Genomic DNA, 25,866 nt, shown 5'->3' on the forward strand with positions numbered 1-25,866 from the left:
TGGAATCGACTGGAGTTCCATCTGAGAGGGAAGGTATGGACACCTTTCCCCCTGCTCTGCCTAGAGCGCAGTCGTGGGGAGTTAGCAGATGGGGAACATCAAGGGACCCTGGAAGGTCTTTTGATGCAAGCATAGAAGGAATGGCTCCAAGAAGGATGTCAGCTAGTATGAGAGAAGTAGAGTCGGATGTTCAGAGAAGGGATGTCAGTATGGGAGTCAGAGTACCTGAAGAAGGTATGGGAGATTCTTAGGAGGATGCTCAGACTCAGGATTCCAGGATCTCAGGTTCAGGAGGGATTGATCCCTCCACTCTGAGTACAGCCTCCACGAAAAGTAAGAAGTGGGGCAGAGGCCTCAGAAGGTCGAAGAAGAAGTTTTGGCAAAATTTGAAGGCTAGTTTGGGTTTTGGTGGCTCAAGCTTTGGCTCAGGCAGTTCAAAATGCTTGAGGTGCGGAAGGCCGCACAAGGGAGTCTGTCTCGCGGGGACGACAGCATGTTACAGGTGCAGACAGGAGGGGCACATAGCACGTGAGTGTCCTACTGCGCCCTGGTTGGCTCAGCCCCAGCGGACCGATACAGGTAGAGCAGCTCAGCCAGTAGCTCCAGCCGTGTGTCAGGTTAGTGGTCGAGGCAGAGGAAGAGGGTCAACCTTTTATTCGGAAGGTTCCCATGGAGAAGGTCCGTCAGCTTCAGCTCGGATCTTCACCCAAGCTCAGCAAGAGGCAGACACATCGAACATGGTGGTGCCAGGTATGCTCACTTTTGAATGTTCTGATGTGTATGTTTTATGAACCCTAGTGTTTTTCTCTTTCTTTAGTTGCTCTAGGAGCCGTCGAGAGGTTGAGTTGATAGCTTCTGGGCTAGAGTGTTCTCTTTGGTCAGTAGACTCTCGTGTGATTCATCTGTGGCAGAGTCAGTCTGCCGGTCCAGTTCTATGACAGTTGAGGGTAGATGCCTTCCACCCAACATTGAGGTCCTGGACTTGACTGTCTGGACGTCAGTTTAGGGTTGGACTGGTTTTTCTACTCGTAGTGCTATCTTGGCCTGCAAAGACAAGGTAGTCTGGTTTAGAGGACAGGATGGGTCAAAGATTTTCTTCGGAGGGGACACAGTAGGGATGCCTAGAGGTTTGATGTCAGCCTGTAAGGTTCGTAGGGTGCGTAGGAGGGGTTGTCAGAGGGTTCTAGCTCTTGTTTGAGAGTTCAGCAGTCAGGTCGGGGAACCAGCCTCAGTGCCAGTTGTTAGAGAGAGTTCTTAGATGTCTTCCTAGGCGAGTTGTCAGGTTTACCATCTGTCAGGGAGTTAGAGTTTGGTATAGGAGTGGTGTTTGGACGCAGAACCATTTCTACCCTTCCCTATAGGATGGCGCCTGCATTGAGGGAGGTAGCAGTAGAGTAGAGGCGAGACTTGGTAGACAAGGGGTTTTGTCCGACCTAGTACCTCACTCTGGATTGCTCCAGTATGGTTGTGGGAAACGAAGGATGAATCCTTGAGACTTTGTAACGACTGTAAGCGGTTAAACAAGGTCACTACCAAGGGCAGGTATTCCCATGTAGGATGGATGATCTATTGGGACAGCTAGTAGGAGCTGTTTGTTTTCACAGATAGATCGGAAATTCGGGTACTACCTGTGAGAGTTAGAGTTAGTTTTGGGTTAGTAGTGAGAAGAAGCCAGTTAGTAAAGATGAGAAGAGAAGAGTAAGAACAGAGAAGGAGGAAGATAGAGAAGGATCAGAGTAGCGCAGCAGAAGCTCGTGGAGTTTAGGAACCTGGGAGTTCTTACTCCAGCGTTTGGTGTCTCTCTTTGGAGAGAAGCTTTAGGATTCGCTTGCTTGCTTGCATGCTCGTGTTTGTTGTTTTAACATTCGGGGACGAATGTTTTTGTAAGGGGGGTAGAATGTAATACCCGGCTAGAATCCGGCATCGGGATTCCTGCCTTCCGGCGGAATCTAGGGTGTTGGATCTCTCTAGAAGGGGTAAAATGTGTTTTCTCAAATGTCTTTACTGATTTCATGGTTTTTAATGGAAATGAATTGAGTTTTGAAAAGAGAAAAGACCAAGGAGGCGTTTGACAGGTTCGGCCGCCGAAAGTGAAGTTCGGCCGCCGAACATGGAAAGGCTTCGGGAGTGCCTTTGGCCTCCGAAAGTCTTGTTTGAACGAGCCAAGGTTCGGCCGCCGAAAGTCAAGTTCGGCCGCCGAACCTACATGAGATTAGGGGGCACGTTAGGCCGCCGAAGGAAGTTTAGTCGGCCACCTATAAGAGGCCCTCAGACCGAAAATGGGAGAGTTTTCTCCCCATTCTCGTGCTCCAGTGTGTTCATGTCCTCCTTAAGTCGTTTTCATGCTTTTTCTTCAATCCTTCTCGTTTTTATGAGTTTTATGTGGATTTTGAAGAGTTTTAAGCTTGGATCAAGGATTTGGAGCTTGGAGACCCCAGAGCTAGTTTCCTCCACATCTCCAAGGTTCGGGTCACACCAACCCTCGGTCTCCAAGAGGTTAGTGTAGATCCTTGCTTTTCCTTATGTTTAATGAAGTTTTAAGTAAGTTTTAAGGAGATTTGATGTTTGAGTTTGGGTAGAAATGCATGTTTAAGGTTTATGTGGGTTTTATACCCAATGTATGTTATGTGATGTTTGTGTTGAGGAGTTTATGTTAGTTTATGCTCCTTTATGCTTGTGGGAGTGAGTATGCATGATTGGGAGAGAGTATGTGAGGATTTGGGTATATTTGAGTTTGGTTTTTGGCTTGGCAGAATCGGACCTGTCGTCCAGAGGGGACCAGGTTCGGCCGCCGAAAGGAGTTTCGGCCGCCGAACCTGCATGGGAGGCAGTCTTTAGGCTGCCGAATGTGCCCCCGAAGGAGGGACTTTCGTTTCTGTCCTAGGGTTTCAGCCGCCGAACCTGCCGCCGAACCTACCCGAGTTTCGTCTCTGGAAGGGACTTTCGGCCGCCGAAGGTGCCGCCGAAAGTGCCCTGTCCAGTCGTTTCTTGGGCGTTTTCCATGCATGTTTAAGTGATGTTTAGAGGGGTTTTTGGGGAGTTGTTTATGAGTTGTTAGAATGTGTTTGGCACCTCATTCGAGTCCACCTGTGTAGGATCGGACCCGAGAGACCGAGGAGGCCATCAGTGTTAGCAGTTGCAGAGTCAGTCAGCGTCTGCTAGGAGGTGAGTAGAACTAAACTTAATCTTTTATGCACAAAATCTAATGCCTAAAGCATGTTCATGCATCATGATTATATGTAGTAGGTTGATTGCACTAGTTTCACGAATATGACGCATTGCATTATTTGATGTTGATGGAGGAAGGGTGGACCGAGGCGACTTCAATAGCCCATATCTGTCACGAGTCTTGTCTTAGTCCTTTGAGAGCCGGACAAGTACATGTAGGAAAGTCCATGTGAGCTCTCTGTGGACCAGACACCATGTCATGTATGTTACAGGCCTTTGTGAGCTCCTATGGGGGAGCCGGGCACCGACAGAGGGATTTTTGATGTCATGTCCATCCTCTGAGAGGAAAGATGCATGCAAAAAGACAGACTCTCAGAAACCAGGGTCCGTGGGGAATAAATATTGCATAAGCCCTAGGCGGACAAGATTATGTGATTTCTCTGTGTTATGATGCATTTCATGAAAGCATGTAATTAATGAACTGTTTTCTATGTTTCTACTCACTGGGCTTTTTAGCTCACCCCCCTCCCCTAACCCCAGTGTTGCAGGTTTAAGTCAGAGCTCAGAAGTCAGCTGGGTAAAGATAAAGTGACGTGTGTTTGTAATAGTATTAGAGTAGTACTTTTAGTGTGGACATGTATTGAAATTGATATTTAATGATTTGTAAGAGAAATGTAATGTAAAGTATAGTAGAGTTATGTTTATTGGATTAGTACTGTGCTTGGCCCTGAGACTTGGTTAGTCCCTGTGTAATACATGATGTATGTTATGCTAAATGTTGAGTCATGTTTGAACTAATCTTGTGGCATGTGTTGTTTACCACGTTATGTAATGGATGAGGACCCTAGAGGAGGTCTGATGTTTGTGGTTTGAGGCATGCACAGGTTAGGTTCTAGTTCTTTGGATGTAATCCCAGCTTGATGTATGTTATGTTGACCCAGCTAGAGTTTTGATGAGGGCTCTAGTAGGGGGTCCTTTTATGTTTCAGTTATGTTGCATACAGGTCGAGCTCGGTAATTACATCAGATGTTCCAGTTTTTATGTTAAAGTTTTGATCATGTATGGGATTTGACCAGGTGATAGGAGGTATGTTTGGCTCGCTATGGGTCCCGGCGGCCTTAAGCCGATCTGGATCCTAGCGCCGGTGGCGGTTCGGGCCGTTACAGAGGGGTATCGGTTTCCGGGCTGTTACAACAGGTCACATAGTCTAATTGTTAAATATGAAAATTGCTGTATATATGTCATCATGCCCTATCAGGTGTGAGTGGGAGATGAAAAAAATTATACACCCAAGATAGAGGTGAAAATAAGAAGCCCAAAATAAGATTTTGTATCTTATTTATGATAGCCTAGTTTTAATTTATTTTATATAAATTAAAAAAATTAAATTTTAAATTTTATTTTGCCATGTAATTGCCTCTGAGAGAGTGGTGAGGATAACAGTCCACCAACTCCCATTCTCTCGAGTTAACCAAAAGAAAAAGCTCTTTCTTTGTTCTCTCTCGGTTCTCTCCCCCAGCTCTCAAGAAATATTTTTTCCTTCTAAAAATAATATTTTTCTGCTCTCTCCATCTAAAAGGCTATCTACCATCAGAACAGTTTGATGGGAGAATAAAAAGTTTGTTCTTGTTTTTTTCTTCTGGATGGGCTTTTTTCTTGTGGATGTCAAGCTACCTCCTAAATGCGTTGGGTGACCTTCTGTATTCGTGTGGAACAAAAGGATGTCGATCGTAGAATCTGAGGATATTCAGGTACTTAGGTTCTTATGGAATACGGTAACTCTAAGACTGTGAACTATATGCACAGTTCATAGAAAATACATGATTATGTATGGGCTGTATGATACAAAATGAAATGTGGTTTATATTTTAATTATTTCAATCCTAGAAAATTTATGGATTTTTCAACAAATGGGAAGGTTATAAATATGACCATTAAATGCAAATATGAATTAAATTTGTCTAAATAATGAATCAATGGAAAAATGGGAGGTATAATAGTGAAGGGACAAGAAAAAGAAACCAAATTTCAATGACGCCCAGAAAATCCCATAGGAGTTAAGGAAGAAGTTTGCAATTGGCAATAACCTAGATCTAAGTCAAGAAAACCTGACGGGGCTACAATTATTCTTTTAAAAATGGTTATGCAAAATATATAAAGAACAACAAGAAATTAAAAAAAAAATGGTGGTGTGTCATCATTCAGTTGTTGGTGGATCATTTGCAGCATCTTTATCTCCCTTAGCACCAATCGGTGTCTCTATTTTAGATGAGTTGGAAGCACCATCATCTTTAACAAGTAAAGCAGGCTGGGTGTGTGGAGCAGTTTCTGTTGTAGTAGGTGGTGTAGTAGGAGGTGCAATAAAATTTTTCTTATCTTTATCTTCATTCCCTTCTTTTGCATCCTTGCTATCTTTCCCTTCCTTTGTATCTTTGCCCTCTTTAGTATCCTTCCCTTGCTTCCCATCTTTCCCATCCTTCATATCTTTTCCCTCTTTAGTATCCTTCCCTTGCTTCCCATCTTTCCCATCCTTCATATCTTTGTCCTCTTTAGTGTCCTTCCCTTGCTTCACATCTTTCCCATCCTTCATATCCTTACCATCTTTTGCAGGCGGTGGAGGCATCATATGAGTTGGAGGAGTCTGTTTGAGCTTTGCAAAAATTTGTCTCATCCTTGAAAGGTCAGTGGGTTTTCCAGGTTTTGGACCTTGAATTACCATGATTGAAGCTCTGCTATTAGGATCTTTCCTACCTCTTTTTTCAATATTTGGCACCTCTCGAGGAATGATTTCAGCAATGGCTTTCCAATAATGTTTGTCTGCTTCTTTATGGAATTTCTCTTGGTTAGCCAGGTACAACTGTAGAGAATGAGTCATTTTATTACAATAATAAAGCTAAAATAAGTATTACAATAATAAAGCTAAAATAAGTACAGAAAGCATATGCAAACTAAAGTGCTTAACAAAAAGAAAAAAGTAAAAGCACGAAAAGTGACTTTCAGATGTCATACCTTCTCTCTTTCTCTATTGTGAGCCTTGTTAGTTTCAGAATTAAGTTGCCTTTTCTTATAAAATTCTCTTACATATTCTTCAGCTTCATTAATAATTTGATTTCGCATTTCCTTCTCTCTATTTTCTTTTTCCTCGAGATGGAGTGCGTTTTGTCTGTGCGAGATAGAGGTAAGAGATTATACTATCTACAAATTTCATGCCCACAATTACATGCAACAAATACTAACAATGAAATGGTTTCTAGAGAACCTTTTCACTATCCTATAAATATAAGATCAAGCAAAGCAAACATCAGTTTACACTCTCTCAACAACTGTAATGATTTGATCAATATATGTTTGTGCTTTATCTTTCTATCTAGTTTTTTTTTTAGTTATTATTGGTTGAACCCTTGTTAGAAATTATCATAGAAAGGTAATTGAAAATAAGACATAAAACAAGCTAAAAATGTAACATCCTCTGGGCCCACACCAGTGAATATTGTCCGCTTTGGGTTCACTCCCAGTGTCCTTCCCCTCACGGTTTTATTTCTGGGTCAAGGGATTTACTACTCTGTCTTCCCAAAACGCGTCCACTGGGGTCTCTTGGGGCTTGCCCTTATAAGGCTTCCCCCCTCCTTACCTCTTTTCGATGTGGGATACTTTTAATCCACCTCATGGGGTTCCTTCCCCCCATAAGGCCTGAGCGTCCTCGCTCAGCACACCTGTAACAGCCCTGAAACCGAACTGCCACCGGCAATAGGATCCAGATCGACTTAAGGTCGCCGGGACCCGTAGTAAGCCTGCTATTCTGTCTGTCTACCTGTGAAATCCCATACATGATCATACAGTGGCTGTAAAAACATAAACAGTTTCTTTAGGCTTAACCTGTGCATGCACTCTCTGTGTGCTCTACCAATCCCTACTAGAGCTCCTCATGGCTCTAGGCGGATCAAACTCATCATGTTAAGCCTGGTTTTGCTCACAACCATACAACACATAAAGCAACATACATAAACTGATCATGTGACTCCACAAAGGGATTACAAGTCTTATAAGTCAAGCACCATTCTATATACTGTACATATACACTATCTCTATACATTTACATGTCCACACTAGCTATTACACCACTCTGTACTCTTCCTGTACCCTGCTGAGTTCTCTCTGACCTCTGAACCTGCACAACTGAAGTTAGGGGAGAGGGATGCGCTACTATAGCCCAGTGAGTAGAATAGGAAGAAAATAACAGGTGATAAAACATGCTCTCATGGAATGCATCACATAATCACATCACCTCGGCCGGACGGATCAAAACTCCCTCTATCTCATCTGGGGTACCTAAGTACCATGTGCCTGGTCCCCGTAGGGCTGTTCCAGGTCTTTGTGTGCCTGGTCCCCGTAGGGCTGTTCCAGGTCTTTCCTCTGAGGGCTAATGAATCCTCACGAAGTCCGTGCCGTCTCACATAAACAATGTATAAGGAGCAGTGCCAAGTACAAGGAAAATGCAATGCAGCATCTTTGTGTACACTAATGCACTCACCCTATAGCATATTCATGATGCATGAAGCATGATAAAATATTTAGTTCTCATATTAAAACATTAAGTTAAGTTCCACTGACCTCTGGTTATCTCTGAACTCACTCTGCAGGTTCTGACACTGGACTCACTGCTGACCTCCCTGATTCCTCTGGTCCGTACCTACACAGGTGGACTCAAATGAGGGACCAAACTCACTCAAGAACATCTCTAAGAACCTCCCCCAAAACCCCTCTAAACAAACCAAAACTATCACATAAAACATGCAAAAGAAAGCTAGACAGGGCACTTTCGGCGGCAGGTTCGGCAGCCGAAACCCCACTCCAGAGACGAAACTCATGCATATTCGGCGGCACCTTCGGCGGCCGAAGGTCTCGTCCAGAGACGAAACTCACACACTTTCGGCGGCCGAACTCCCTCTTTCGGCGGCCGAAAGTCTTTGTCTAAACCGAAAGCCTAGCTTTCGGGGGCAACCTTTGGCAGCCTAAACTGCCTCCACAAGGGGTTCGGCGGCCGAACCTTCCTTCGGCGGCCGAACCTTCCTTCGGCGGCCGAACCTGGTTTTGCCCGAAGGGCCGAACCTGGTTTTGCCCGAAGGGCAGAACCCTGCTCTGTTTCATGCAAACTTTGCCCAAAAACCTACAAACATGCATCTCAACTACTCCCAACTAGCATATACACATATATATGCACAAAGGGGTCTAAAACTACCCTAAAACCCCAAACAAACATAGCACATAACACTGAATCATGTGTGAACACCTCAAAACACCAAAAACCTCACCTAAACCTAAACATGCATACTACACATACAAACTGTATAAAACCTTTTAAAATCATCAAAGAAGCTCAGGATCTTCACTTACCTCTTACACAACTTGAGGATGAAGGATCCTAACGTGGAGATATGAAGAAAAGCTCTGCCAAAGCTCCAAGCTTCAAAACTTGGTTCTTTTGCTCAAAACCTTCATAAGTCACCAAAACTCTTAAAACTCTTGAAAGATTTGATGAAAATCCTGGAAAACATGAAAGTCAACGTGGGAGAGGCTGAAACTCACCTCTGGCTGCAAGTGGAGGAGAAATAACCTCCTTCCACCGACCCTTGGCCCTTTTATAGGTGGCTGGCCAGACCACCTTCGGCAGCCGAACGTGAAGCCGCAACCATGCAATGTTCGGCGGCCGAAAGTGACCTTCGGCGGCCGAACCTTTGCATTTCTCCCTTGTTGCTTTTCTTTCAAAACTCAAGTCTTTTAACACTTCAAAACATGAAAACAAGTGAAAATACCTTGGAAAACATATGCATTACCCTTCTCGAGGGTTCCGACATCCGAGATTCCACCGGACGACAGGAATGCCGATGCCGGACTCGAGCCGGGTATTACATTCTCCCCCCCTTAAGAACATTCGTCCCCGAATGTCCCTAACACAACATAAACACATAGAAAAGGGGAAACTAACCTCAAAACAAATATGGGTATTGCTGGAGCATGGACTCCCGAGTCTCCCAAGTGCACTCTTCTAGGTTGTGGTGGTTCCACAGAACTTTCACCATTGGTATCTCCTTGTTTCTCAGCTTTCTGATCTGGGTGTCAAGGATCCGCACTGGCTGCTCTACATAGGTGAGATCCCTTAAGATTTCCACCTCAGGTTCACTAAGAACCTTCTCTGGATCTGACACAAACTTTCTCAACATAGAAACATGCCACTGACCCATAGAGGACACTCTATCTCAGACACTATCAAACCCAACCTCTCTGCAGCTCTAGAAGAAATGAAAGAGTGAGAAGCACCGGGGTCCATTAAAGCATACACCTCTGAACACCCGATGATGAGATTACCTGACACCACCGTGTTTGACGTGTCTGCCTCCTGCTGAGTCAGGGTGAAAATCCGTGCTGGGGCTGACGGACCTGCACCTCGGGAACCCATCCCTGATGAAGAGGCTGCCCCTCTTCCTCTTCCTCTGCCACTGCTTGGTGGTATGGCTGAAGCTACTGGCTGTACTACACTGCCCGTACTCATCTGCTGGGATGGTGCAACTAACGTCGCCTGAGGACATTCCCGTGCATAATGTCCCTCCTGCCCACATCTATAGCAGGCTGTGGATCCCAACTGACAAGCTCCTCTATGTTGTTTGCCACACCTCTTGCACACTGGAAAATCTGCGCCAGAACTGGAGCCACTACTCATTCCCAGACCCGACTTAAGCCTGTTCCAAAACTTGCCTCTCTTTCCTCTGAATGTCTCCCATCTCTTCTTACTTGCACTTGTTGTACTCTGTGAGGAGGAACCTGGTTTAACACCAGAAGACTGTGCCTTGACTACACCTTGACTCATGGCACTGGCCTCCATCTTTCTCGCAGCATCCACAATAGAGTGGAAACTTTCCTTCTCCGCATGAAGAATCAAAGAGAAATACCTGGGATGAAGCCTTGTGGCATATCTCTTTGCCTTCTTCTGATCTGTATCATATGCCTGACCGACATATGGCAACAATTCCAGGAACTTATCTGTATATTCATCAACGCTCATCTCCTCCGTCTGTCGCAACTGCTCAAACTCCACAACCTTTAGTTCCCTGGAACTATCAGGAAAAGCCCATCCAGCAAATTCGTTGGCGAACTCTTCCCATATCATACTCTCAAGTCTCGGGTCCACATAGTTCTTGAACCATTCTCTAGCTTTCTTGCACTTTAACGTGAACCCTGCCATCTCAATGGCTCTACCATCATCTGCTCCCAACTCACTTGTTATCATTCTGACTGCACTGAGATACTCAAAGGGATCATCTCCTGTATTGAATTTAGGAGCATCCAACTTTAAGTACTCGGTCATCTTCACCTTACTTCCCCCTGACGAACTGGGTTGCTGTGCTTCCACAACAGGGGCTACTGGTTCAGGAGGTGGTGGTGGAGGAACTGGTTCCCTCACTTCAGGCTGTACTGGACTTGGATGTACAGGTGGGGGTGGATACATGTGATATGGTGGATAAAAGGAAGGATAGGGCATATATGGCATGTAGGGTGGATATGGAGCAAAGCTGGAGTAATCCGACGTGCCTCCCATCGGATACTCTGGGCCCTGAGGAAAGGGTGGATAGCCAAACCCCGAGGCCTGCATGCCTCCCTGGGACTCCCCCATACCTTCTTCTGACCTTCCTACACCTATGCTTACATCTCTACTCTGATCCTCTTCCATCACACCTCTTTCTTCTACTGACCTTCCCCCTCTGCTTACTCCTCTCCTGCTCTCGTCAGAAGACCTTCTAGGGTCTCGTGACGTTCCTTCCCTGCTTGACCTGTGAGATCTTGCCCTTGGCAAGGCAGGTGGACGAGCAGCTGTACCCTCACTTACCGGTGGGACTCCAGTCAATCTTGCGGATCGACGAGTTCCTCGCATCTTCACTCTCTGGGAAAACAACAAAGCACATAATACATAAGCAACACATCAAAAACATGCACATGCATAACTCATGGCATTGCACATCAGCATATCGACAGGACTAACATCCTATCCTCGTGGACATGTTTTTCCTATGATGCTTGACCTGCTAAACCTCTCTATGAGCCCAACTCTCTCTCTATAGGTCCGACCATATGAACCTAGGGCTCTGATACCAATCTGTAACAGCCCGGAAACCGAACTGCCACCGGCACTAGGATCCAGATCGACTTAAGGTCGCCGGGACCCGTAGTAAGCCTGCTATTCTGTCTGTATACCTGTGAAATCCCATACATGATCATACAGTGGCTGTAAAAACATAAACAGTTTCTTTAGGCTTAACCTGTGCATGCACTCTCTGTGTGCTCTACCAATCCCTACTAGAGCTCCTCATGGCTCTAGGCGGATCAAACTCATCATGTTAAGCCTGGTTTTGCTCACAACCATACAACACATAAAGCAACATACATAAACTGATCATGTGACTCCACAAAGGGATTACAAGTCTTATAAGTCAAGCACCATTCTATATACTGTACATATACACTATCTCTATACATTTACATGTCCACACTAGCTATTACACCACTCTGTACTCTTCCTGTACCCTGCTGAGTTCTCTCTGACCTCTGAACCTGCACAACTGAAGTTAGGGGAGAGGGATGCGCTACTATAGCCCAGTGAGTAGAATAGGAAGAAAATAACAGGTGATAAAACATGCTCTCATGGAATGCATCACATAATCACGTCACCTCGGCCGGACGGATCAAAACTCCCTCTATCTCATCTGGGGTACCTAAGTACCATGTGCCTGGTCCCCGTAGGGCTGTTCCAGGTCTTTGTGTGCCTGGTCCCCGTAGGGCTGTTCCAGGTCTTTCCTCTGAGGGCTAATGAATCCTCACGAAGTCCGTGCCGTCTCACATAAACAATGTACAAGGAGCAGTGCCAAGTACAAGGAAAATGCAATGCAGCATCTTTGTGTACACTAATGCACTCACCCTATAGCATATTCATGATGCATGAAGCATGATAAAATATTTAGTTCTCATATTAAAACATTAAGTTAAGTTCCACTCACCTCTGGTTATCTCTGAACTCACTCTGCAGGTTCTGACACTGGACTCACTGCTGACCTCCCTGATTCCTCTGGTCCGTACCTACACAGGTGGACTCAAATGAGGGACCAAACTCACTCAAGAACATCTCTAAGAACCTCCCCCAAAACCCCTCTAAACAAACCAAAACTATCACATAAAACATGCAAAAGAAAGCTGGACAGGGCACTTTCGGCGGCAGGTTCGGCAGCCGAAACCCCACTCCAGAGACGAAACTCATGCATATTCGGCGGCACCTTCGGCGGCCGAAGGTCTCGTCCAGAGACGAAACTCACACACTTTCGGCGGCCGAACTCCCTCTTTCGGCGGCCGAAAGTCTTTGTCTAAACCGAAAGCCTAGCTTTCGGGGGCAACCTTTGGCAGCCTAAACTGCCTCCACAAGGGGTTCGGCGGCCGAACCTTCCTTCGGCGGCCGAACCTGGTTTTGCCCGAAGGGCAGAACCCTGCTCTGTTTCATGCAAACTTTGCCCAAAAACCTACAAACGTGCATCTCAACTACTCCCAACTAGCATATACACATATATATGCACAAAGGGGTCTAAAACTACCCTAAAACCCCAAACAAACATAGCACATAACACTGAATCATGTGTGAACACCTCAAAACACCAAAAACCTCACCTAAACCTAAACATGCATACTACACATACAAACTGCATAAAACCTTTTAAAATCATCAAAGAAGCTCAGGATCTTCACTTACCTCTTACACAACTTGAGGATGAAGGATCCTAACGTGGAGATATGAAGAAAAGCTCTGCCAAAGCTCCAAGCTTCAAAACTTGGTTCTTTTGCTCAAAACCTTCATAAGTCACCAAAACTCTTAAAACTCTTGAAAGATTTGATGAAAATCCTGGAAAACATGAAAGTCAACGTGGGAGAGGCTGAAACTCACCTCTGGCTGCAAGTGGAGGAGAAATAACCTCCTTCCACCGACCCTTGGCCCTTTTATAGGTGGCTGGCCAGACCACCTTCGGCAGCCGAACGTGAAGCCGCAACCATGCAATGTTCGGCGGCCGAAAGTGACCTTCGGCGGCCGAACCTTTGCATTTCTCCCTTGTTGCTTTTCTTTCAAAACTCAAGTCTTTTAACACTTCAAAACATGAAAACAAGTGAAAATACCTTGGAAAACATATGCATTACCCTTCTCGAGGGTTCCGACATCCGAGATTCCACCGGACGACAGGAATGCCGATGCCGGACTCGAGCCGGGTATTACAACACCGTACTCATGAGGCCCAGGCTCTGATACCAATTGTAACATCCTCTGGGCCCACACCAGTGAATATTGTCCGCTTTGTTTTCACGCCCAGCGTCCTTCCCCTCACGGTTTTGTTTCTGGGTCAAGGGATTTACTACCCTGTCTTCCCAAAACGCGTCCACTGGGGTCTCTTGGGGCTTGCCCTTATAAGGCTTCCCCCCTCCTTACCTCTTTCCGATGTGGGATACTTTTAATAGCCTTATAAGGGCAAGCCCCAAGAGACCCCAGTGGACGCGTTTTGGGAAGACAGGGTAGTAAATCCCTTGACCCAGAAATAAAACCGTGAGAGGAAGGACGCTGGGCGTGAAAACAAAGCGGACAATATTCACTGGTGTGGGCCCAGAGGATGTTACAATTGGTATCAGAGCCTGGGCCTCATGAGTACGATGTGCTGAGCGAGGACGCTCAGGCCTTATGGGGGGAAGGAACCCCATGAGGTGGATTAAAAGTATTCCACATCGAAAAGAGGTAAGGAGGGGGGAAGCCTTATAAGGGCAAGCCCCAAGAGACCCCAGTGGACGCGTTTTGGGAAGACAGGGTAGTAAATCTCTTGACCCAGAAACAAAACCGTGAGGGGAAGGACGCTAGGCGTGAACCCAAAGCGAACAATATTCACTGGTGTGGGTCCAGAGGATGTTACAAAAAATATCAACATTTATACAAGGTAATTGATCAAGAAAAACAAAGTTATTAGTTTAGAAGTTTTTTGGATTTTGATGAAAACATAACAAACACATGATAGAAGAAATGTGCTTAAGAGCAACACAGTGGGGTAAGCAGTTGCAATGTGCATCAAAAAATTGCATTTTTAAGGGCATTGTCATGTTAAATAATCAAGATTAGTACAAATATCTGAAGAAATAATGGTTTATCATAAAAACTAATCCAAATTTTGATGCCTTCCAATGTGTTAAAAATAATATTTTTTTTTCATGACTTCTTCTAGAAGGTTTGAGTATTTAATGTTCATTGGATATCTAAAAGTCTTATTGGATAATTAAAAGTTATTTTCATTTTCTAGGTATGTTCTTCATTTTTTGTGCTTCTCATTAATGCTATACTTTTTCATAAAGTTTCCTATGCATATAAATATCATTTCTATCAATGAAAATTTAAGATATTTTCTAGCAAATTCTATAATTCTCTTCATCTTTCATCTATTCTCCATCTTTTTTTTTTTATCAAACTCTATCAATTGGTATTATAGCTTTATTCTGAAGGGATTATGAAGATTATTCAATCAAGTGTTAAAGTTTTTAAAGGTTAAAGGAGTATAAGATGTCTTCAAGCAACATCTTTGGTTGATGTCTTCAAGCAACATCTTTGGTTGATGTCCTCCTTAAATTTTTAGGAAAATTATCACATATGGTCAATAAAGTTAAAGACTTATCTTCAATCGTTAAACTCATGGGAAGTTATTGAAGTAGGTAATAATCCAACACCTTTTGACAATAATTTCACTGCTTCTCAAAGCAAGGAAATTGAAGAGAACAAGGCAAAGAGACCAAAAGCTCTAGCTTTGAGGCATTGAAAATCAATCAAATTTTTGAATTTAAAAAGAGAATTTGAAGGGAATGCTAGAGTGAAATCAATCAAATTTTTGAATTTAAAAAGACAATTTGAGGCATTGAAAATGAATAAAGGGGAAAGTGTAAAGTGTAAAAGATTTCTCCTCTAAGCTTCTTAATGTTGTTAATAAAATGATATTGTTTGGAGAAGATTTTTCGGATGAGAAGGTGACAGAAAAGATCTTGATAAGTCTTCCTATGAGGTTTGAGTCCAAGGTTTCTACAATTGAAGAATCTTATGATCTTAAAACTATGAGTGTTTCTGAGCTTTTAAGCAAGTTGCAAGTTCAAGAGCAAAGGGCTATTATGAGGCAAGTAGATGTCATTGAAGGTGCTTTTCAAGAAATGGAAGCAAGGCAAGAGATAAGAGAAGAAGGGAATAAATGACAAGGGTGACAAAGGCAAAGGCATAGCAATGACTTCAGATTCAGAAAAAATGGGGAAGTTTCCTCTATAGCTCTCTTTCTTTAATGTATAAAGAAGGCCTAGCAATGGGATTGCCTAGTATAAAACAACCTGATAATGTGTACTCTTATTATTAAATCGGGAACCAACATCGGATGTCTTTTTCTAATGGATCTTCATGGAGAGCTAAGGAGAGATTGGACCTTGTTCACACTGATGTATGTGGCCCTATGAAGGATGAATCTTTGAGCAAAAGTAAACATTTTGTTTTATTTACTAATGATCTAATCATAATGACTTGGATCTATTTTATAAGTCATAAATCACAAGTATTCAGTGTATTCAAAAGATTTAAGAAGATGGTTGAAACAAAGTCCGAATGCAAACTTAAAGCATTGCGGTCAGATAATGGAAAGGGGTATAATTCAATGGAATTCAAGAAGTTTTATGATGATAAAGGAATTTCTCATCAACTTTCAATTGCTTACACTCTTGAGCAAAATGGTGTCACTGAAAGGAAGAACAAAATTGTTCTGGAGATGGTAAGATGCATGCTAGCTAAAAGAAGCTACCTAATTCATTTTGGAATAAAGCTGCTCATAATCAGTTTATTTGCAAAATCGACTACCAACTGCTGCTCTTAAAGGAGCAACTCTAATTGAAGCTTGGAATGGTGTTAAACCTTCAATTGTTCACATGAAAATCATTGGCTCATGTTGTTATGTTCACGTTTCATCTATCAAAAGAAGCAAGTTGGAACCGAAGTATGAAATTTGCATCTTCTTGGGTTATGCTACCTAATTCAAAGGCTATCGAATCTACAACATTAAGGAGAAGAAGGTTGTTATTAGTCGAGATATGATTGTGGATGAAAATTCTTTTTGGAATTGGAAGAAACAACAAGTTGAAAAATGTTCTAGCTCAAATAAGGTCAAGTTTATCTATGTGGTAGCTAATGATGATGTAAAAGCCAATGATGATGAGGAAGTTAGTGATGATTCTCCTAGTTGAAGTAAAAGCAATTCAAGTTCAGATGATGATAAGCCATTAAATCCAAAGATGAAGTCTCTTACTGAAATTTATGAGGGATGCAAATTTACAATTGAAGAGCCAATATGCTATGAAGAAGCAACTAAGGAAGAAGGATGGGTCAATGCTATGAATGAAGAATTAAATATGATAGAGAAGAATGGAACTTGGGACCTAGTTCCAAGGCCTAATGGGAGAAATGTAATTGGACTCAAATGGTTTTATTGAGCTAAGTTGAATCTTGATAATTCTTTAAACAAGATCAAAGCTAGATTGGTTGTGAAGGGATATGCACAATAGCCCGGTGAGGATTATGGTGATACTTTTGCTTCAGCGGCAAGGCATGATATAGTTTAGGTGCTAGTGGCATTAATAGCTCAATACAAGTGGAAAATCTATCACCTTGATGTAAAATCTGCATAATGGTGATTTGCAAGAAGAAATCTATGTTGATAACCTCCTTGCTATTCCACTAAAGGAAAAGAAGAAATAGTGTACAAGTTTCACAAAGCTTTGTATGGGTTAAAGCAAGCTTCTAGAGCTTAGTATAGCAAAATAGATTCTTATCTCATTGAGTGTGGATTTAGGAGGAGTCTTAATGAAGCTATTCGATATACTAGAGGTGGTGATAATGAAAAAGAAATTAATTATTTCCTCTATGTCGATGATTTATTAATAACAGGTGACGATGGTGATCAAATGAAGAAGTTCAAAACTGAAACGGAAAGGCTCTTTGAGATGACTGACTTGGGTAAGATGAAATACTTTCTTGGTATGGAAATTCACCAAAATTTTGAAGGTATTTTCATATCTCATGAAAAGTATGCTAAAGATCTTCTCAAGAAGTTCAAAATGGAAGGGTGCAAGCACATGTCAACTCTCTTGATGGTTAATAAGAAATTATCTAAAGAAGATAAAGGTGCAAGGGTTGATTCTTCAACATATAAAAGCTTAATTGGGAGTCTTTTGTATTTGACCATCTCAAGGTCTAATTTAATATTTTCAAGTAGTCTACTTTTAATATTCATGCAAAATCCAAGAGAAACACACATGGGAGCTAAAAAAGGGTTCTCCGCTATATAAATGGAACCATTGATCATAGAATATGGTTTGAAATTGGAATTCCTATGAAACTAAAAGGATATTCAAATAGTGATTGGGTCGGTAGTATTGATAATTTCAAAAGCATTTTCGGGTATGTATTCTCACTTGGCTTGGGTGTTTTCTCACGGAGTTCAAGAAAGCAAGATGTAGTTATTCTTCAGCAAAAGCAGAGTATATTTCTACTGCAAGTGCTACAAATCAAGCAATTTAACTTAGAAAGGTGATGCGAGACTTGGAGATTATTCAAGATGAAGCTGCAACAATTTGGTTGGATAATAAATCAACAATTTCTATGGCTAAAAATCCAATATTTCATGGTAGAACAAAGCACATCATAGTCAAATATCATGCTCTAAAGAAAACAGAAGCTAATGGAGAGGGGAAACTCAAGCATTGCAAGTCTAAAGATCAAGTTGTTAATATTTTGACTAAAAGTTTATCTAAAGCGAAATTTGAAGCGTTTAAATTGCAAATGGGTGTTGTGAAAAATCTTAAAGATGAGTGTTAAAATTAATTTTATTTTCATTATTTCTTCTAGAATGTTTGAGTATTTAATGTTCATTGGATATTTAAAAGTCTTATTGGATATCTAAATTTTATTAGATAACTAAAAGTTATTTTCATTTTCTAGGTATGTTCTTTGTTTTCTGTGTTTGTCATTAATGTTATACTTTTTCATGAAGTTTCCTGTAACGACCCGGAAACCGGTACCACTCAGTAACGGTCCGAACCATCACTGGCACTAGGATCCAGATCGGCTTAAGGCCGCCGGGACCCGTAGCAAGCCGACTATACTCTCTGTGTACCTGATAAATCCCATACATGATACAAAGATACTCAACAATCCTGTAAAACTTTGTAGGCTTAACTACTGCTACTCAGATATAGCAATCTGAAATGGCCCTCAGGGCCTATACCAGGGACTACTATCTGCTGTGGATCAAGGGATTAAAACCCTTTTACTCTGTAACACAATCCACTGGTATCACATCAAAGCCATACATTAAGCCTAACTCACACATTTCTCATCAAGAAACGTAAAACAGGATTCATGTACAAGGGATTAATCATACTTCACACTATAGCAAGGATACTAGGAAAAGCACAAGTCTATCCAGTATACAACAGTACATATCTATACACATTACATTACCACTAATCTTTGAGTTACATCATGTCCACTACTTTATTACAACCATACATTCATGCATATCTTCCCTCTGTACTCTTGCTGACTTTAACTTCCCATAGCTATCTCAGAACCTGCAAAACTGGGGTTAAGGGAGTGGGATGAGCTACTACAGCCCAGTGAGGAGGAACAATAAAAACAGTTCATTCATTACATGCTTTCATGAAATGCATCACATCACAAACATATCATCTCAAGGATGAACTTGTCACCAATAGCCCTCAACTACATGTGATAATCTGACCAACTGTGCCAGGGAGACGATGTCATCACCTGGTCTACTCTTATCTCTGCTCTGATATCATAACATGACCAACTGTGCCAAGGAGACGAGGTCTCACCTGGTCTACACTTAACTTGATTTGACAGCCCAGCTGTCTCACTCATAGTACCAGGAGCGACCTGGACTATCCAGGGGCGACCTGGTATGGCTATCTCATGCCATAAATCTGTATCTGCTCTCTGTCAAGGGCTAAGGATCATCCAACATTCATCCACATAAACAACAACGTATATGCAATGCATCATCGTCGTGAAGTCTAATGCAATACAACCTAATACATAACATGGCAGTTTATGATGCATGGATCATGCTAGAATCGTGTCATTTCTCAAGAGAAAATATGTAGTTTAGTTCCACTCACCTCTAGCCAATGCTGGCTAACTCTGGGCCAACTCTAACTCTGGAGCCTCCTCGGTTCCTCGGTCCAATCCTACACAGATGGACGTAAATGAGGTACCAAACATACTCTAACATAACTATGAACATCTCTCCAAAAACCCTCTAAAACATCACAAAACATGCATGCAAAACAAGCAAAGGAAGGCTGGACAGGGCACCTTCGGCAGCACCTTCGGCGGCCGAATGTCTCCTCCAGAGACGAAAGTCAGGCATGTTCGGCGGCCTAACTTGGACTTTCGGGGGCCGAACCTGAGTTTAGCCAGAACTCAGTTTCGTGCACAAGGACGCCTGCCAGTCCCTCCATCACCTGTTCAGACCTCAACACATGCATTTAACCCTTCTAAAACATGCATAAACACTTCAACAAGCCTAAGGGAGCTTCAAATAACTTTAAACTCCAACAACAAGCTCACAAGACACACATCAAACATAAAGGATTCATAAACCCTATGATGCACATCTCATGCAAACTCATGCCTAGCTCCCTTTTCCCTTTACAAAACTCATAAAAACATCATAAGAACCATGGATCAACACTTACCTCTTGAAGAACAAAGGCTGAGATGATCCAAACTCAAAGATATGGAGAAACCAAGCTTCAAAAGCTTCAAACTCCAAAACCTTGTTTCAAGCTCACAACTCTTCAAAACAAGGGTAAAACTCATTAAAACCGTGAAAGATTTGAAGAAAAACCATGAAAAGACTTTAAGGAGATCAAGACCTCACCTAGGTCAGAAGGAGAGAAGAAACCTCCTCCTTTTTCTGCCATTCGGTGCCCTTATAGATGAGCAACCGCCTCAGGTTCGGCTGCCGAATCGCATGCAAAACTATGCAACCTTCGGCGGCCGAACTTAACCTTCGGGGGCCGAAACTAGGGAACTTTAGGCGGCCGAACTTAACCTTAGGGGGCCGAACATGGCAAAATGCCTCCTTGGCCATATCTCTTCAAAACTCAATCCTTTTCTACACTAAACCTTTAAAACACTTGAAAATATTTTAAAAAACTTTCTCTTACCCTTCCAGAGACCTCTGACATCCTCGAACTCCCCCGGACGGTAGGAATTCCGATGTCTGAATCTAGCCGGGTATTACATTCTTCCCTTCTTTAAAAACATTCGTCCTCGAATGTTAAAACAACAACACTAAACATACAGGGAAACAAAAAGAAAGCCTAACATCGTTCTCTACCAAGAGACACAGATACCCCTAGAGTAAAACTCCCGGGTTGGCTATACTGTCTGACTTTGCTGACCCTTCACTGCTTAAGCTATGTCTACACTAATTGTTTACCACGTACACAATCGACTTGACTCTTTCATATGACTACTAACTTTCCTTTTCTTTGCCTTTTCTCAGCTTATTCACACTCCTCTGGTTATACTACCCTTTACTTCTCTTTACTTATCACTTCTGTCAGTACACAACAACTGACTTGAATCTTTCATCTGACTACGGATCTTCCTTTCTCTTTGATGCTTCTCGGCTTTATAACTCTACGGAAATGCTAGATGACTTGGCTATCACGTTCTCTCTCTCTACTTACTTTCAATGTTATATTGTGACACATCACAATGAAACCGACATGCCCTGAAATTGCACTCAGCTTACAGAACTTGACCTCTATGCCATGTTCTCTGAAAATCTACAACATTTCGTAGATAACGGGCATGCTTCTCTGTTTCTCTAAACTATTCTACGATTTTGCTGCGCACTCTGATCCTTGCCCGCTTTTCTTCTTCTTTACTATACTGGTTTCTTCTCTTTTGATCCCTTTTTAACTACACTGGACTATCTCTAGCGCTCTAGCTCTCTAGCTCTCTAGCTATCTGTTTCTGTAGGATAACTTGAAAAGCAACTTCTGACTGAGGGCAGCTAACATCTCATCTGCCTCACCTAGGACATACTGTCTTGTATACTCAGAGTCGCTGAGCAGTTTTACCCCTTACCTCTGGTTTAGACTCTTCACTATCATAAAGATCTCACCTCTACGCAACTGCTATATTGACTTTTCTCTAACTGACTTTGGCCATATAATTCCCAACTCTTAGATCTATTATGGAAAACAACCAGCTTCTACTAGCTGGTCCTATAGATCATCCATTCTGCATGGGAACACCTGTCCTTGGTAGTGATTTTGTGCAACTAGTCACAGTTGTGACAAAATCTCAAGGTTTCATCCTTCGTTTCTCACAACGATACTGGAACATTCTAGGGTGTGTGGTACTAAGTCGGATAGAATCCTTTACTACCAAGTGCACATTATTCTACTATCTCTCTTCATTCTGTAACTGCTTTTCTAGCTCTTATAGGTTTCAACTCTTACATGCTACAGGTATCATTCCAAAGGAAAAGGTGAAGATGCATCTAGTCTCCATTCTCACGTAACTTTCAAACTCCACTGGGTTTACTAATGGTAAACCTGCTAACTCGTCTGGGATAACATATAACACTCTTTCTCTTTTCCTGTCTATGAATACTGAGGCTGGTTCCCTGACCTGGCTATGCGCTCAAACAAGAGCAAGAAAACTCCTGACTAACTTCCCTAACGAATTCACGAGCCTGTAGGGTTGATATCAAACTGCTGGGTATGCTAAACTGTCCCCCTCTAAGGACTAACTCTGACCCATCCGAGCCTCTGAACTCTGAACTGTCCTACCTTGTCTTTGCAGACTTAGGTAGTACCTCAAGTAGCTAGCCAATCCGCCCTAGGTTGACATCATCAGTCACCCCTAGAACCATAAGGTCAGCTGGACGGCATCTACTACTCTCAACAAACTCTGAACTGAACCGACAGACTGACTCTGCCATAGATGGATCACACTCTTGGGCCCTCTGACCCAAAGAGAACACTCTACGCCAGAAGTTATCAACCCCTCCTCTATTTATGGCTCTCAAAACAACAGGGAAAGAAACATCAGGGTCCACTATAATCTACACATCTGAACACCCACAAGTGAACGTATTTAACGTCACCGTGTTCAATGTGTTAACCGCCTACTAAGTCAGGATGAAGATCCAAGCTAAAGCTAACGAATCTTCCCTCGAGAACCGACCAAAGAAAAGGAGAACTCTCTTCTCTTGCCTCAACCCCTGTCCTAAAACATGGCTAGAGCTACAGGCTGAGTTACACTACTAGAAGTCATCTGCTGGGACTGTGCCAATCAGGGCCGCAGTAGGACATTCACATAACATGAGTCCTTCCTGCTCGCATCTATACATGCCGTAGTCCCATACCAACAGACTACTTTTGTGTACACTCCATGCCGCACGTATCCAAACCAATCTGAATTAAAGCTCAATCGCCACCTAATCCCAGACTAACCTGAACTCTCTATTTATTCTCTGCTCTCTTCTCCCTTATATACTCTTCTCTTTGCTTACTTTTCTCTTACTTACCTTTATTCTTTTTCTTACTTTTCACCTACGCTCTGCCTTATTTCTGTACTTAAGGTCTACCCTCAGAGATGAGAGATCACTCTCTCTCTACTTGGATTTCTATAATCCACGGCTATTGCTCTCGAGTTCTTTCCCGGCGCACTAACCTTTAACGACTCACTCGTCTCTGACCATCTAACTCTATTACACTTTACTATTTTCACATCAACTGTTAGTCTATACACATCAGAACACTCAAAAGTGAGTTTACCTGGCACCACTGTGTTCCGTGTGTCTGTCTCTGGCTGATCCTGGGTGAAAATCCGAGCCGGAACTAACGGACTTCCACTTAAGGCACCTCCTGAAGAAGGGACTATCCCTCTTTCTCTACCTCTGCCCTGTACCGAGGCTGGCGCTTCTGGTGGAATTATATTGTCTGCGGATGTCTGTGGGAACTGTGCTGACATGACCGTAATGGGACACTCTCGTGCCATGTGCCCCTCCTGTCCGCACCTGAAACATGCTGTTGTCCCAGCCCGACATACGCCTTTGTGCCTCCTACCGCACTTCACACATCTAGAACTATCCCAACCAGAACTCGAACCCTCGCGACAACCTATGCCAAACTTTACCCTATTCCAAAACTCTCTTTTCTTTGACCCTTTCAGGCCTCTCACTTTCTTTTTATTCTTTGCAGCAGCTTCACCCAAAGGAAAATGATCACTAGTCTCTGGGTAAGTTTCTACACTCATGTTTTCTGTCTGCTCAGGCTGCACAAATTCACTCTCCTTACGCTCCCTTGGGCTATCTGGACAAACCCATCCTGTAAACTCTGTAGCAAACTGCTCCCAGGATAAGCTTTCTACCCTCGGGTCCACATACTGGTTGAACCATTCCCTTGCCTTCTCACATTTCAATGTAACCCCTGCCATCTGTATGGCTCTACTCTCATTAGCTCCCAACTCATCGGTTATCAGCTTAACTGTAATACCCGGCTCGAGTCCGGCACCGAAATTCCTGTTGTCCGGTGGAATTCGGGGTGTCGGAATTCTAAAAAGGATAGGATTTATATTTTACTAGGTGTTATAATGTGTTTAAATGTTTTAAGGATTAAGGGAAGTGAGTTTTGAGTTGAAATGACCTAAGGCAGTTGAGCCAAGTTCGGCCGCCGAAAGTAAGTTCGGCCGCCGAAAGTGTTTGGCTTCCGAAGGGAAGTTCGGCCCCCGAATGATGCATGATGTTGCATGCGAGTGGGCAGCCGAAATTGAGTTGGCCAGCCAGCTTTTGGGCATCCTTAGTCAGCATTTTGGACAGGTGTTATCACCAGTTCATGTCCAGACGTTGGCCACGTCTCCCCTGGTTTATTTGCTGAGTTTGAGCAGCTCATGCAGAGTGTTTGATCGCTCACAAGGGTTTGAATGGTTTGAAGCAAAAAGTGAGTTTTGGAGAGTTAGTGAGGGTGAAGAAGAGTTGAGCCGTTTTCCTTTGTTTCGATCACTCATCTTCTTGTTCTAGGAGGTAAGTGATGTTCTTGTTTATGTTTTGATGTTTTCTGAAGGTTTTAGGGGGATTTGTGGAAGGAGATGTATGCTTAGGTATTAATGCTAGTTTTGATGCTTTATGCCTGTATCTATGTTTATGTGTTATGTTTCCTTTGTTGTTTGGGGTTATTAGATAGTTTTGGACCCCTGTGACCATATACTTGAGTATATGTGAGTGGAGTAGAGGAGGTAAGCATGTTTGGAGAGATTGAAGTGAAGGAGAAGATGGTTTGCCGTTGAAGCTGAGTTCTGGATGAACTCAGGTTCGGCAGCCGAAGGTTCATTCGGCCGCCGAACCTCCTGCATGGTGACTTAGTTACCACAACTTGCCCCCGAGTGTTTTTGCATGTTCGGCTCTATTTGGGGGATTCGGCCGCCGAAGGTGCCGCCGAAGGTGCTTGAGTTTCGTCTCTGGAGAGGACATTCGGCCGCCGAACCTGCCGCCGAAAGTGTTCTGTCCAGCTTTCCTTTGCTTGCTTTGCATGACTATTAGAGTGAGTTTAAGGGGAGTCTTGGGAAGTTTAATAGAGGTATTGATACGTTAGTTTGGTCCCTCATTTGAGTCAATCTGTATAGGTACAGACCAGAGGAACCAGAGAGAGCAGCAGTGAGTACTGCTCCAGAGTTTCAGAGCCTGCAGAGTCAGTCAGTCCAGAGCCAGAGGTGAGTGGAACTAAACTTATGACTTTTAATTGAACTACAAACTGCTTTTTAGCATATCTCATGCATCATGTTTATGCCATAGGTTGATTGCATTAGTAGTCACGAATATGTTGCATTGCATCGTTATTTGGTGATGTGAGTGAATACTGAATGATCCAATAGTCTCAGACAGGAAGTCCAGGAGCCTTTGACTACGCCCTGGCAGGTATATAGTGAAGTCCAGGAGCCTTTGACTACGCCCTGGCAGGTATATAGTAAAGACCAGGAGCCTTTGACTACGCCCTGGCAATGGTAAGTTCGCAGGTGTTATATACACATATACATATATGACAGGAAGACCAGGTGCTCGATTCTACGCCCTGGCACAGAGTTACTGGGACTATGTGGTGACAGGTTTACTCTTAATGTGGCTTGTCTGTGATATGGTGCATTCCATGAGATCATATTTTACTGAGATGTTTTACTGTTCTACTCACTGGGCTATAGAGCTCATCCCACTCCCTTAACCCCAGTTTTGCAGGTTCAGTGTACAGTGTACAGGGACAGTCCAGCAGAGGACAGGAAAAGGAAAAGAGATCTGTAATAGCTTAGAGTGGACATGTAATGTTAAAGAGATGTAATAGTTGTTGCTTGACCTAGACCTAGTGATGTATGTTTTGTACATGATCTGTCTATGTATATATGTTTTCCTGTATGTGAAAACCAGGCTTAACAGGTATGAGTTAACCCATCTAGAGCAAGCTCTAGTCAGGGATACAGAGTACAGAGTACATGAGTACAGAGTACAGAGACAGTGC

The 25,866-nt window shown here is 43.0% G+C and overlaps 1 protein-coding gene across 1 annotated transcript in view; it reads right to left on the reverse strand.

The window, feature by feature from the left end:
- Positions 1-5,157: 5,157 nt before the first annotated feature.
- The window catches only part of LOC110627562 (clathrin light chain 1), a 33,102-nt gene continuing 12,393 nt past the window's right edge, over positions 5,158-25,866 (reverse strand). Inside the window, exons 3-4 of the mRNA XM_043962299.1 lie at positions 6,178-6,331; positions 5,158-6,025 (exon numbers count right to left, since the gene is read on the reverse strand). Coding sequence (XP_043818234.1) covers positions 5,366-6,025; positions 6,178-6,331 — 814 coding nt within the window. The 3' untranslated portion in view covers positions 5,158-5,365. The remainder of the gene's footprint in view (positions 6,026-6,177; positions 6,332-25,866) is intronic.

This window comes from Manihot esculenta, chromosome 12 (genome assembly GCF_001659605.2).
Source record: "Manihot esculenta cultivar AM560-2 chromosome 12, M.esculenta_v8, whole genome shotgun sequence".
Classification (NCBI taxonomy): domain Eukaryota; kingdom Viridiplantae; phylum Streptophyta; class Magnoliopsida; order Malpighiales; family Euphorbiaceae; genus Manihot; species Manihot esculenta.